The 14954-nt window shown below is 37.0% G+C and overlaps 1 long non-coding RNA gene, 1 pseudogene and 1 gene segment (V, D, J or C); 1 reads left to right on the top strand and 2 right to left on the bottom strand.

The window, feature by feature from the left end:
- Positions 1 to 1428: 1428 nt before the first annotated feature.
- Positions 1429 to 3079, top strand: LOC132861370 (uncharacterized). The gene is made up of 3 exons (XR_009649930.1): positions 1429 to 1472; positions 1666 to 1752; positions 1825 to 3079. It is a non-coding gene; the product is annotated as an uncharacterized LOC132861370 (long non-coding RNA).
- Positions 3080 to 3120: 41 nt separating this feature from the next.
- Positions 3121 to 3937, bottom strand: LOC132861591 (immunoglobulin heavy variable 2-26-like; annotated as a pseudogene).
- A 384-nt stretch (positions 3938 to 4321) lies between these two features.
- LOC132861451 (Ig heavy chain V region 5A-like) lies at positions 4322 to 5259 on the bottom strand (the record flags this gene model as incomplete). The annotated part of the segment is given in 3 exon segments: positions 4322 to 4337; positions 4826 to 5123; positions 5217 to 5259. Coding segments are annotated over 3 exon segments (357 nt in total), but the record flags the coding sequence as incomplete, so codon positions are not given.
- Between the last annotated feature and the right edge of the window lie 9695 nt (positions 5260 to 14954).

Genomic DNA, 14954 nt, shown 5'->3' with positions numbered 1-14954 from the left:
CTATATATCGATTTATCATTTCCTACAATTATATACAAGTCAATCTCACTGGGACAAGGAACAACGACTTGAGTGAGCAGGACTGTAAATCTGGTCATGATCAATCTAAATCATAACTCAATTATAATATGATGTATAGATGTCAGTGTTAATTTAATTGATTTAAAAAGTATACATTTAAAATATAATTGTAGTTTAAAATTTAGCACTACAATCTCATTAAATCATCTGACAGAAAGCTAGCTGATGTCATCTTTTCTGAGAAACCTAGAAGGTAAAACATGGATTCCTCTAGATGTAAAAACCTTCTCATCACATAAACTTCTCAAATCTGTGATTTTATATCTATAAAATTTGGAACATTTAAAAGATGTTCTCAGGTGAATTCATGTGAAGTGAACACACTCTTCAAATTGGCAAATTCAGTAAGGAGTAAAACACATGGGTGTGTTGTTATAGGACAATAATCAAGGACCAGGTGGATCACAAGGACCAGGTTACATCACACTCAGGAATTGTAGAGGTGGTGGATGCAGGTGCCGATAATTTATTGTGTAAAATACAAACAAAACCCATGAAATTGTGAATTTCTGCACCCTTTCGTTCTACTGTAACATGAAGTTACTGCTACAAATGTGTAGATATTTATTTTCTAATAATTAATGCCACTTTCTATAATTATGCCACTTAATCAATGTTACAATTTATATATTAATTAAAGAAGAATATGGTGAACTATTTTTACGTTTATAATTACAGTTATTGTTGTGAATTTTTTGTGAAATGTATGTATTCAATAATCACTGATTGAAGTCGGACATTTTTTTTAAATGTTATTTATTTCCCTCTTTGTTCCTTTGTGGGAATCTGACAATAAGAGACAGTCTCACAGAAATACATAGAAATTGTGGAGTATCTAGATGTGACTGAGGATATGAGAATATGTTGTACTTTAAAGACAATGTTACAGTATATTTGTTGAGCTGTAGCGCCACCTGCAGATCTTATGCAAATGCCCTTTATATTGAATGCATTTTTCTCTTTGACCACATCTGGGGGAGAATTTTGTACAGCTGATTAACATGTCTGAACCACTGTGGTTTCTAGCATAGTAATAAACAGCAGAATCCTGGGCACTCAAACCAGTCAGTTGCAGATACACCATGTTTTTGGAGTTGTCTCTGGTAATTTCCAAACGTCCCTCAATGTTTTTGGTGTATATTGTTTTACTGGCATCAGACAGATAACCCCAATCCATTCTAGAGCTTTTCCAGCTTGTTGTCTGATCCAGTGTATGCCATAGCCACCAAAGTTAAACCCAGATCCTTTACAGTGTAGCAGAGTGAGAGAGATTAATTGCTTATTGGATCACGTGATGCGTGTAATTTATATAAAGGCAGGGTTCGTGTTACCTGGCTATGCGTCATTTTTGGCACCGCCCTCTTTGGGACCCCATTCATGGTTTTCTCCAGGTATGTGTTGAACCGCGTCGTAATTTGTCCGACAAACTTTATATGCGTGCTTACTCACGTGGCTTGTTTAACACTAGGACAATATTGTTCTGCTGTTGTTGGCGTGGGCTGTCGGCTATCTCAGATATGTGTGTTGTTTTTTTTGTTTTATACGAACTGGTGTACTGAAACTTACGCATGGCACGAATTTCAGTGTGGGTTGGCATCCAGTTTGTGAACCAGAAAATTCCATCTAGTGAAGATGATTGCGTTTAGTGAGAGTTACAACTGCTAATCGCTGGTATGTATAATTTCGGTCCCTGTTTACGGCAATTTATTTATTTGTAATAACCTACTGTTATATGCTCGGCAGGTTGATCTGGTTGTCCGACTGCTTTCCGAGGATTGAGAGGGTTAAGTTCATGGGTATGACTGCGCTGCTGTTTTGCCTCTGACAATAACCTTGTGGTTCGCTCTGACTTCAACCCGTCAACCTCGTTTTACCCCGTGTACTGGTATTTCAGTCGGCAGCTTTGTTTGGTTTTACGTGCACTCTTCCCTCTCCTGAGGCGTTTAACAGCGAGTCACATAGTCGATGTTTTAGTTTGTTTCTTTATCTATGTGATGTTGTTACTTATCTCAGTACTTCTCTGTGTATTTCGTTTGTTTTTTTTTTTTGTTTTTTTTGAGTTATGTGATTTTAATATCATTAGTTTTCCCTTGGATATGTTTGAATGGAAGTATGCATTATTAAATCTGCACGTACAAAAATTGTATTAGTGATAGTAACTCTAGTAAATCTGCATGTACTAACTATCGCCAATTGATACCATCTCATACTTTCAACAAGTAGGTTTTTCGCTCTCTTTTGAATCTGGGCTATTCGAGTTAATTATTGATTAGTTTTGTTATTGTTTGATTTATATTGTGAGTATATTTAATTTAAATTGAGAGATTTCTGTTTTGTTTTGGTTTTGTAATGTTTATTTTGTTTTTGCATTTAATTCTTTTGTTGTGTTTAAGTTTACTTTTGATATAATTATGTTGGGCGGGTCGTCTTTGAGAGGGAGGAAGTAATTACTGGACCTATTGAGGGTGACGTGTACCTTCCACACGTGTGAGTGGCGTGGTTTGATACTGTGCTGTAGCTGGGTCCGGTGTTATCTCCTCTTTCTCCTTGAAAGGCCTAGTCATTTCAAGTATGTTTTCTGTTCGGTGTGTTTGATTTTGTTATTAGTGACGGAAGATTTTATATTCTTTTTGAAAATCTTAATCCTGCACAAACTGTAACAATAAAGGTTTACTGTGTTATTCTCTTGCTGATCACCATTAGGTAACGAACCTGTGTCCTTGAGGCACTGTTCCCCTTATAAGGGGTGGCGTAGTTGAATGTGGTGCCCCTACGGGCCTTTTGTGGCGTTGTATAAATCTTGGTATAACCTAGAATTGTCACTCTCCCCCCTACCGCTCTGCTACAACAGGAAAGACTCAGTTTCTCCAGGTTTTTTCACCACTGAACCAGTGGAAATAGACTCAAGACTCTGACACCTGCCACATAAAAAAGAAAACATGAGTGTATTTAAAAATAAATAATAAGATGCATTCCGGATTCAGCATGAGAACTCACCTATGAGGCTGATTAGTAGCAGGAATAAGGAGAGTGGGATCTTCATGGTGAGTGTTGATGAGACTCGATCGCTCCACTCAGCTCAGCTGCACATAAATACTGCATGGACACACAGCAGTCTGGATTTGCATCATGACGTCATGATAGCAAACATGTGGGAGTCATGATGATGTAACAGAGATGAAAAGCAACTAATCCTTCAACCTACATTATCATAAGTTCTTGTTAGTGATATAATTATTACAGTGTTTATCATGTGCAGTAACATTAAAAATTTTGTATTATGGTTTAAAATCTATATTACAATTATTTAAAAAAATAACTAATCTTTGTTCTCTTTTGTGGATTATTTATTTTACATTTTGTTAGACTCCTATAGATCAGTGTGTCTTGAGGAGTTTTTGTACAGGGATGTTTATTCATCTCACTGTAACGAGCGCAGTAATACACAGCTGTGTCTTCAGTCTGCATGTTCTGTCCTGTTAATGTCACTGTGCTGCTGGATGTGTCTCTGGAAACCTGCTTTTCAGTTTCTCACTGTGGTCAGTGCCCCCACTAGAACATATCCTTCCGATCCATTCCAGAGTTTTTCCTGCAGGTTGTCGTATCCAGCTTGTACAGTAGCTGCCATCAGTTAATGAATATCCAGACACTTTACAGGTCAGAGTCAGTGACTGACCAGGAGTTAATACTGTGGATCCGGTCTGGATCAGCTCAACACTGTGAACACCTGTTAAAGAAAAGTTATTTTAATGATGTAAAAGCAAAATGCTTTAAGGAACCAAAACTGTATTACATGTCAAATGTAAAAACACTTACAGTGTACGGCTGCCAGCAGCAGTAGGGATGTAGAGATCATGGTGTGTGTTGGAGCAGAAGAAGTAAAAGCTCTTGGTCTTTGTTGCTTAAATATATAACAGAGAAGGACATTTGCATAGACACTCCTTATCTTAGGGTCAACATGGGATGGATTCTATGGATTATACTGTATATATAAATGAGAAACCTCCTTATCTCTAAAACAGACATTTTTATTCATCTAGAACATTAAACTTAATATCTATTAATTTATTTTTGTATTTAATTGGAACCTTACTTTATAACAGCATTATAAAATACATCTTGTCATGTTACTGAGAAACCTCACAACCACAGGAGGATGTAGTTACATAAATTATAGTGTTTTTATTTGTCCAACCTGTGTTTAACAACCCAAATAACTAATCACACATCATGGAAAGAGTGAAAAAGAAGAGAAAATGTAGATATTTGTCTGATAATGACTGATACTGAATGAGTCTCATACAGAATGCAGTTTGTGGATTCACTTTTTTTCACTTTATTTGTTGAGCTCTGCTGCCTCCTTCAGTTGTTTCAGTTATTGAACCTCAGACTATGAGAACAGACTGTGTGTTAAACACAACACACTGCTGGAAACATGCTGTATTATTCCTGAATCCACTCATTAAACACTGATTCCAACTGCTGGTTAAAAATCCTGTAAAATGAAGGGATTAATAATGGTTCAGAATGAAGACTCTTTCAAAAATGTTTTCTTTTTCATTTAAAAATGACTTTGTGTGACTGTTTTAAAATTCTGCAAATGATTCTAACTTCATTCCAGTGGAAGAAAGTGAAAGTGTGACTGAGATGATTTATTAGTTACACTGAGAGGATGTCTGTAACATGTCTGTAACATGTCATAAGGTTTTTGTAAGAGGAATCCACTATTCTGTCTCACTGTGGTTCACGAGCGCAGTAATACACAGCTGTGTCTTCAGTCTGCATGTTCTGTCCTCCAATTGTTATTGTGTTAGTAGAAGTGTCTCTGGAGATGCTGAACTTATTTTTCAGTTTCTCACTGTAAACTGTACTCCCAGCACTTCTGATGTATCCAATCCACTCCAGAGCTTTTCCTGCAGGTTGTCGAATCCAAGCTGTATAATCGCTCGTAACTGAATATGAAACCTTGCACTGGATGGAGAGACTCTGGCCTGGCTGGACTGTCATGGAAGCAGGCTGAGTCAGTTCCTCACCATGCACATCTGTGGAGGAAAACACATGGTGATATCTCACACAATATATGCTGCACCTTTATTCTTCATCTAGTAAATGAATGAATTTGATAAAGCACTCACAAGAAGCAGCTGCCAGCAGGAGCAGTAGAGATGTAGAGAACATGGTGTGTGTTGTTTGGACTGGAGTCTTCTCTGTTCTCCAAAGTTTAACACACACCATCACATCATATAAATAGAGTGAGATCCAGCTCTGACACTTGGATTTGTTTATCTGCTGATGATGGGAGGAGAATGTATCTGAAATGTATTTAAATCATGAGGAGGAGATTCATCTGATGGAGGATGTGTGGGTTTATAAACTCAACTCTTTCTCTTTGGAGTTGTAAACATGTTTTCTAACAATGTTCATGCTATAATTGATTGATAATTGATTTTCATCATTCAACTGCCACCATGAACATAAAGAATGACTGGAGTTTTTCTTTCTTAACTGTGTGTATTTACAAATGATAAGTAGTTCATGCTAAAAAGTGTGTTATACAAGATATAAAACACTTGTGGGTGTGATGTAATACAGTCATGTTAAATAGAAAGTACACACAACTGAACTCTATGGTCATTCAAATTATTTAAAAATGACCTTATAACACTTTCCAGATTGACGGACAGATTCTCTAAGATAACTGCTGATGCTTCATTTTTGTTAAATATATAATGAATGTAAAATGTTATGTGTTCTTGTTCATCTGAGGTTTTATTATCTAATTTCAAGACCTGCTAAAGTCTAGATAATTTTTTATTATGTCTTAATAGTAAACCCAGAATTCAAGAGGGTGCACTTTCTTGAAGTAAATTAATAATCTTTCATCAGTATAAATGTCCAGACAATGTTCAGAACAGTCCAGTAAAAGTCAGCAAGTGTTAACGTGTAAGTCAGAGACACTGTAATCAAATCCGCCTTGGTTGTTCACACTGCGGCCACATTGGAAAAAATCAGATTTCGGTCTGATTCAGGACCACATATGGAAGTGGTCTGAATCTGATTTGAAAAAATCAGATCTGGGCTACATGTGAGTGTTCACACTACTCCTGAAGAAGTCTGACCTGGTCACTTGACCCCAAAAAAATCAGATTTGGGCCACTTTTACCTGCAGTGTGAACGGGGCTTTAGTTTTTGTACTGATGTCTAAGGGGAAGTATCACTGTGTGTGACGGGCGCAGTAATAAACTGCAGTGTCTTCTGTCCTCATGTTGTTCATCTGCAGATACACCTGCTTCTTACTGTTGTCTCTGGAGATGGTGAAGCGGCCCTTAACAGCGCTGGAGTAATATATGCTAGTAACGTCGATGGTTGCAACCCATTCCAGCCCTTTTCCAGGCGCCTGTCTGATCCAAGCCATCAAGTAGCCACTAATGTCTAATCCAGAGGCTGTGCAGGTCAGTTTATGAGACTGATCAGGTTTGATGATCACTGGATCAGACTCGATCAGTGTCTGACTGCAGGAATCTGAAATAGAAGAATATTCAAAGGTAAAAATTAACATTAACAAAAGAATAAAAAATATATATACTGTATATATTTTAATAATGTAAAAAAATAATACTAACATTGAATGAAGATTACTAGAGTAAAGTAACTCAAAACTCTGTCTAGTCCCATCTCAAAGAATTAAAATGATTCCTGCTGCTGTAAATGAACACAAACTGCTGCTATGTTGTTGGGCTGAATGTTTCAGCATAAATGGTTCAAACACAGGATTTGGTTTGCATGACACACCCACTAGAGATATAAAAACATCATGTGTTTCAGACAAAACATTGCTGTGTTGAGTGCAGCTCTGCAGCTGTTAATCACACTCACACCCCGTTTCATCTCCATATCAATTTAATGTGGAAAATAATTCAGCTGTTTGTTATTATTAATAATGACATGAATGTGTTGTGATGTAATTAACACTTTCCTGAACTACACTGAACATTATAATCAAATCATGTAACCGAACATGACGTTCATTCTGGTATAGGCTGAAACCCTCTAGAGGCTTTATGTGACGAATGCAGAGAGAAAGAGCTGAGAAGATTCTAGATCAGGTGTTTTTAAATCCTAAAGATTTGTAATCTCTAGTGAGCAGAAGAGAAAGCTGAAATCTAATATCACAACAGCTAGACGTTGAAACTATTCTTTATTCTTCTTCTTCTTTCTTAATCAAAAGTCTACAATAATCTGCTTCAAGAAATGGAATCAGGAGTGAAGCAGGTGACTCGTCTTCTCTAAATTGCCCCTCAGTGTGAATGAGTGTGTGAATGTGTAACATGACCAGAATGTACGCTCAGTGTTCCTGGGATGGACTCTGGAGCCTGCACTCTGACCCAATAAAACACTTCCTAATGATGACCGAGTGACTGAATACATTACCCTGATTATTGTCTGGTGATACTGAATGATTATATGATTAGTTACAGTATATATATCCTTACACCTCTAATTCCAGTAGTTTTGTTCTCTATTAATAAGAGCACAGACATTTGTTCTCTTCTGGACTCCTGAACACATAAAACCTGCAGACGCAGACGGGGAAAATGAGCTGCAGTTTATTTACAGAGTCATTTAAAGAACCGGAATATGAACATGTCTGAATCTGAACTTGGGGTGAGCAAGAGGATGTTTTTGTATTATAACAGGGTGAATTTGCATAAACACACCAGCTGTTAGATTTCATAGTTTCATGAATCCATCTTGAAAACAAGCAGCTGCTGCCCCCTACAGGTGATTTTTAATTCCAGGAGTTTGTAGTAGTGATGCTGCAGTAAACATCGACCTGTAATGAACCATCGACCTGTAGTGTTCCTGCAGCTGGCATCACAATCAGGAGGAATAAAAGCATGAATAGTACAGTATATAGTCCCAACTAGTCATCATAATAAAAGCTCTTGGTCTATGTTGCATAAATCTTTAACAGAGAAGGAGATTTGCATAGAGACACTCCTTATCTTAGGGTCAACATGTGATAGATTCCTCTAAATGTGAAAACCTCCTAATCTCATGAACATCTCTGAACTGTGATTTTAAATCTATAATATTAGGAACATTAAGAGATGTTCTCAGGTGAATTTATGTGAAGTGAACACACTCTTCATATCAGCATATTCAGTAAGGAGTAAAACACATGTGTGTGTTGTTATAGGACAATAATCAAGGACCAGGTGGTGTGATGTCAGGAATTGTAGAGGTGGTGGATGCAGGTGCTGATAATTTATTGTGTAAAGTACAAACAAAACCAATGAAATTGTGTAATTCTGCACCCTTTGGCTCTACTGTGACATGAAGTTACTGCTACAAACATGAAGATAATTATTTTCTAATAATCAATGGCACTGATTACTATGATCACTTTTCCTCTTATACAGCAGCAGTTTGTGAACGGTGACAATTTATTTATTAATTAAAGAAGAATATGGTGAATTCTTTTTACGTTTATAGTTACAGTTAATGTTATGGAACTTTTGTTAAATGTATGTATTTAATAATCACTAATTAAAGTCTGACATTTTTCTTTAAATGTTATTTATTTCCCTTTTGGTCCCTTATAGAATATGACTATAAGAGACAGTCTCAGTGTTCATTGTGTCAGAAATACATAGAAATTGTGGAGTATCTAGATCTGACTGAGGATATGAGAATATGTTGTACTTTAAATAAACCTACAATGTTACAGTATATTTGTTGTGCTGTAGCGCCACCTGCAGATCTTGTGAAAATGTACCGTATATTGAAAGCTCTTTTCTCTTTGACCACATCTTGGGGAGGATTTTGGACGGTTGATTAACATGTTTGTACCACTGTGGTTTCTAGCACAGTAATAAACAGCAGAATCCTGGGCACTCAAACCAGTCAGCTGCAGATACACCATGTTTTTGGAGTTGTCTCTGGTCATTTCCAAATGTCCCACAATGTCTTTGCCGTATAGTGTTTTACTGGCATCATGCCAGATAGCCCCAATCCATTCTAGAGCTTTTCCAGCTTGTCTGATCCAAATGATGTAACAGAGAGGAACAACAACTAATCCTTCAACCTACATTATCACAAGTTCTTGTTAGTGATATGATTATTACAGTGTTTATCATGTGCAGAAACATAAAAAAATTGTATTATGGTTTAAAATCTATATTACAATTTTTTTTTTAAATTAACAAATTTAATCTGTTTGTTCATATTTGTGGATTATTTATTTATTTATTTACTTACTTACTTATTTATTTTTTACTGTTATTGTGAACACTGAATGAGGAATTTTTGTACAGGGATGTTGTTTATTCCTCTCACTGTGGTCTTCGAGCGCAGTAATACACAGCTGTGTCTTCAGTCTGCATGTTCTGTCCTCCAATTGTTATTGTGTTAGTAGAAGTGTCTCTGGAGATGCTGAACTTATTTTTCAGTTTGTCACTGTAAGCTGTACTCCCACCACTCCAGCTGATTCCAATCCACTCCAGAGCTTTTCCTGCAGGTTGTCGTATCCAAGCTGTAGCATAGCTCGTAACTGAATATGAAACCTTGCACTGGATGGAGAGACTCTGGCCTGGCTGGACTGTCATGGAAGCAGGCTGAGTCAGTTCCACACCATGCACATCTGTGGAGGAAAACACATGGTGATATCTCACACAATATATGCTGCACCTTTATTCTTCATCTAGTAAATGAATGAATTTGATAAAGCACTCACAAGAAGCAGCTGCCAGCAGGAGCAGTAGAGATGTAGAGAACATGGTGTGTGTTGTTTGGACTGGAGTCTTCTCTGTTCTCCAAAGTTTAACACACACCATCACATCATATAAATAGAGTGAGATCCAGCTCTGACACTTGGATTTGTTTATCTGCTGATGATGGGAGGAGATTGTATCTGAGATGTATTTAAAGGAGTATGTGTGGGTTCATAAACTCAACTCTTTCTCTTTGGAGTTGTTAAAAGGTTTCCTTACAATATTCATCCTATAATTGATCTTATATTGTGATTTACATCATTCTACTTCTTGTATGAAGTAGTTAATGCTTATAAGCCTGTTATATAAAAGACTTTTAATTCCTTTGGAAGCAGTGAGGGTGTACTTATATTTTCACACATGGCTTCTCCATATTAGCTTTATTTTTGTTAAATAAATAATGGCATGATGTAATATGTCATGTGTTCTTGTTCATCTGAGGTTTTATTACCTGATTTTAAGACCTGCTAAAAACTAGATTTTTTTTTATTATGTCTTAATAGTTAAACCCAGAATTCAAGAGGGTGCACTTTCTTTTTCACATGACTGCAAAAATGTTGAGAAGAAAATTAATGATCTTTCATCAGTATAAATGTCCAGACAATGTTCAGAATAGTCCAGTAAAAGTCAGCAGCAAAAATGTCTTTCACATTCAAGAATCTCCAAATGTGGGTTTGTCATGTGTCTATAGTAAGTCTGTGTTTTTGTACTGATGTCTAAGGGGAAGTATCACTGTGTGTGACGGGCGCAGTAATAAACTGCAGTGTCTTCTGTCCTCATGCTGTTCATCTGCAGATACACCTGCTTCTTATTGTCGTCTCTGGAGATGGTGAAGCGGCCCTTAACAGCACTGGAGTAATATATGTAACTACTGCTACCTGAGATTGATGCAACCCATTCCAGCCCTTTTCCCTGTCTGATCCAAGCCATCCAAGAGCTACTAATGTCTAATCCAGAGGCTGTGCAGGTCAGTTTATGAGACTGATCAGGTTTGATGATCACTGGATCAGACTCGATCAGTGTCTGACTGCAGGAATCTGAAATAGAAGAATAATCAAAGGTAGGAATTAACATTAAAAATAGAACAAAACAAAATATTTTTTAAATGATGTAACAAATAATACATCACAATCATTGTCCTAGAGCTGATTTACCTCCAGTCAAATAAGTAAAGACGTCATAATGTAAATAGGGAGCGTCCATGACCACTATGGAGGTGTTCAACACACAACCACACGCTGCTCGCTGTAGTGTTAATTTCGTCACCTATTTTTAATTTAGTCTTAGTCTTGTGCCAAATGTCCTTGTTAGTTTTAGTCATATTTAGTCATTCATATATCTTTTTTGTTAGTCCTAGTTTTAGTCGACTAAAAGTCTCGTCATTTTAGTCTAGTTTTAGTCAAAAGAAAACTCAAGGTATCTTAGTCAAGTTTTAGTCGACTAAAAGTCTTTTAATTTTAGTCTAGTTTTAGTCAAAAAATTGTAGCTTGACCACATCTGGAATCTATTGTAAGAATAAATACAACAAGGCCTCATTAAATGCAATAATATCAGGAACACAAGTGTTATAGTGGAAATAAATAACTTAATGAAAAGTCTAAGATCAAAACTGTAGGTGTGTGTGTGTGTGTATATATATATATATATATACCTACACACCTACACTTCTCACTCTGTCTCTGTTTGTAGTATTAGTTAACGCTCCCTAACACTCCTGCTGCTTGGGTTTAGATTTTTCTTGCACTGTGATACACATAAATGCATAAATATAAAAGTGTCAAACTGTAGAATTTCTAAAATACACAGAATATTGTTGTTAAATATGAATCACTTTTGCAGAATCCAAAAAATCAATGATCTGTCCAGTGAGTTAAACTGGGACTGGGATGACTAGGTTGTGTATTACAGTGTGTATTGTGACTGTGATCTGTGTAATATAGTGTATATTGAAACTGGGATGTGTGTATTACAGTGTGTATTGTGACTGTGATGTGTGTGTTACAGTGTGTATTGGGACTGGGATGTGTGTATTACAGTGTGTATTGGGACTGGGATGTGTGTATTACAGTGTGTATTGTGACTGTGATGTATGCATTACAATGTGTAGTCAGACTGGGATGTGTGTATTACAGTGTGTATTGTGAATGGGATGTGTGTATTACAGTGTGTGTTGAGACTGGGATGTGTGTATTACAGTGTGTATTGGGAATGGGATGTGTGTATTACAGTGTGTATTTGGACTGGGATGTGTGTATTACAGTGTGTACTGGGAATGGGACGTCTACTAGTTTGTTGGTTTGAGGAACAGTCAGAACCACATTAACACAGCATGCTGACAGAGCTGTTATTTCTACCTGTGGCTTTTTCCAATGTTTCCATGAGCATAGAAACAGGGTTTATGTATATTTTCATTCATGATAATTAATTTAGGCCATGCCCATTTTAGGGTTATATCCAGGTACATTTATAGATAATTGGAGCAGTAAATAGATACAAACTCTGTTCATCTGTGTTTCAGTTATAAGTGAAGCAACTTCAGTTAGTTCAGTTACAATGTGTGTCTGGTTTTTGTACAGCTGCTTCCTCAGCTCCAGTCACTGTGGGACTTCGGGCGCAGTAATAAACCGCAGTGTCCTCTGTCCTCAGGGTCTTGGCCTCTAAGTACTGTGTGCTTGCTGAGACGTCTTCTGTTAAAGTGAGCTGGTTCTTCACAGACTCTGTATATATTGGTGCATTATTGCCTGTATCCATCCTGCCAAGCCATTCCAGAGCTTTCCCAGGTTTCTGTCTGATCCAGTGTATGTTGTGGCTTGTCATTGAATATCCATTTATCTTACAGGAGATCTTCACAGTGGGGGGTCACGGTGGCTTAGTGGTTAGCACCTTCGCCTCACACCTCCAGGGTTGGGGGTTCGATTCCCGCCTCCGCCTTGTGTGTGTGGAGTTTGCATGTTCTCCCCGTGCCTCAGGGGTTTCCTCCGGGTACTCCGGTTTCCTCCCCCGGTCCAAAGACATGCATGGTAGGTTGATTGGCATCTCTGGAAAATTGTCCGTAGTGTGTGAGTGCGTGAGTGAATGAGAGTGTGTGTGCCCTGCGATGGGTTGGCACTCCGTCCAGGGTGTATCCTGCCTTGATGCCCAATGACGCCTGAGATAGGCACAGGCTCCCCATGACCCGAGGTAGTTCGGATAAGCGGTAGAAAATGAAAGAATGAATGAGATCTTCACAGTTTCTCCAGGTCTCTTTATCACAGCAGGAGACTGGTCCAGTCTGAAAGATCATCATCAACACAGTCAAGATATTCTGAGGGAAGAAATATACAGTACAGAAGTCTCAGGTACCTTTGGTTATAAATATATAACATTATAACAAAGATGTAGTACTGAGTGACCCTCAGCCCTATCATCATGCTCTTTGATTCAGTCGTGTGACACGAACTTGTCGATCTTGGGTGAGCAAGAGGCTGTTTTTTTATAACAGAGAGAATTTGCATAAACACACTTCAGCTGTTAGATTTCATAGTTTCATGAATCCTTCTCAAAAACAAGCAGCTGCTGCCCCCTACAGGTGCAGATACAGAAGATTATAATGTTCTGGCTGTCAGTAAAAAAAAAACTTTCACAAGGACCAACAATGAAAAAATATATATATTTTATCAGCATGGTTTAAAATAGAGTAAACACTCAGATACAGTATCAGCAGTAACATAGTAAATCATTTGGTTTAACCAAATTAATTATTAGGGAAATTAATATTATTTTTTTTTCCCTAGATTTGTGAACATCTACTTCCATAGTTCTTAATCTGTTAATTCAATTCACTTTATTTATATAACACATTTAACAATGGATATTTTCTCAAAGCAGCTTTAAAAAAGAAAAGAAACATACAATAAAAAATTTAAAATTTTTATAAGAACTTATAAAATAAGTATAAGTTTTGGAACATTTTTTGTAACAGACTGTGAGCTTTTCATGTGACTATAGTAAGTCTGTGTTTTTGTATTGATGTCTAAGGGGAAGTATCACTGTGTGTCACGGGCGCAGTAATAAACTGCAGTGTCTTCTGTCCTCATGTTGTTCATCTGCAGATACACCTGCTTCTTACTGTTGTCTCTGGAGATGGTGAAGCGGCCCTTAACAGCACTGGAGTAATATATGTTACTACTACTGTAGATGCTTGCAACCCATTCCAGCCCTTTTCCAGGTGCCTGTCTGATCCAAGCCATCCAGTAGTCACCAAAGTTAAATCCAGAGGCTGTGCAGGTCAGTTTATGAGACTGATCAGGTTTGATTGTCACTGGATCAGACTCGATCAGTGTCTGACTGCAGGAATCTGAAATAGAAAAATATTTAAAAGTATTAGTTAAAGTTAAAAAAGAAGAAATATTAAAAATCATTAAAATGTTTCTCTATATGAATTAAATAATAATACTAACATTGAATGAAGATTACTAGAGTAAAGTAACTCAAAACTCTGTCTAGTCCCATCTCAAAGAATTAAAATGATTCCTGCTGCTGTAAATGAATACAAACTGCTGCTATGTTGTTGGGCTGAATGTTTCAGCATAAATGGTTCAAACACAGGATTTGGTTTGCATGACACACCCACTAGAGATATAAAAACATCCACAGAGGAACAGACGAGAGGAGAAAACTATTTCTGTAAGTTTCACATTGTCAGGTCACTAACTGTTCTGTTTGTAGTATTAGTTAACGCTCCCTAACACTCCTGCTGCTTGGGTTTGAATTAGACTTTTTCTTGCACTGAGATTGACATAAATACATGAACTTTCCTGATCCGACTCATTCAGCATTCATTATTTAAATCAACTATAAAACCACAAAAAGTGAATATAACTGCAGAATTTATAAAATACACAGAATATTGTAGTTAAATATGAATCACTTTTGCAGAATCCCAAAAATCATTAATCTGTCCAGTGAGTTAAATGAAGCTGGAGAACGATTAGAGTGTTTAAGAAAGAGACACGGAATGTGTTCAAATAGACTGAGAAGATTTTCTTTACAAAGAGAGAATTCTAATCATATTAATTCTTAAATTCTATGTTGGAATAAAGGTTTTGTACAAAAAAAAAG

Source organism: Tachysurus vachellii, chromosome 18 (assembly GCF_030014155.1).
Source record: "Tachysurus vachellii isolate PV-2020 chromosome 18, HZAU_Pvac_v1, whole genome shotgun sequence".
Lineage (NCBI taxonomy): Eukaryota > Metazoa > Chordata > Actinopteri > Siluriformes > Bagridae > Tachysurus > Tachysurus vachellii.
Note: the sequence above shows the minus strand (reverse complement) of the source record. Positions and strands in the feature narration are given on the sequence as shown.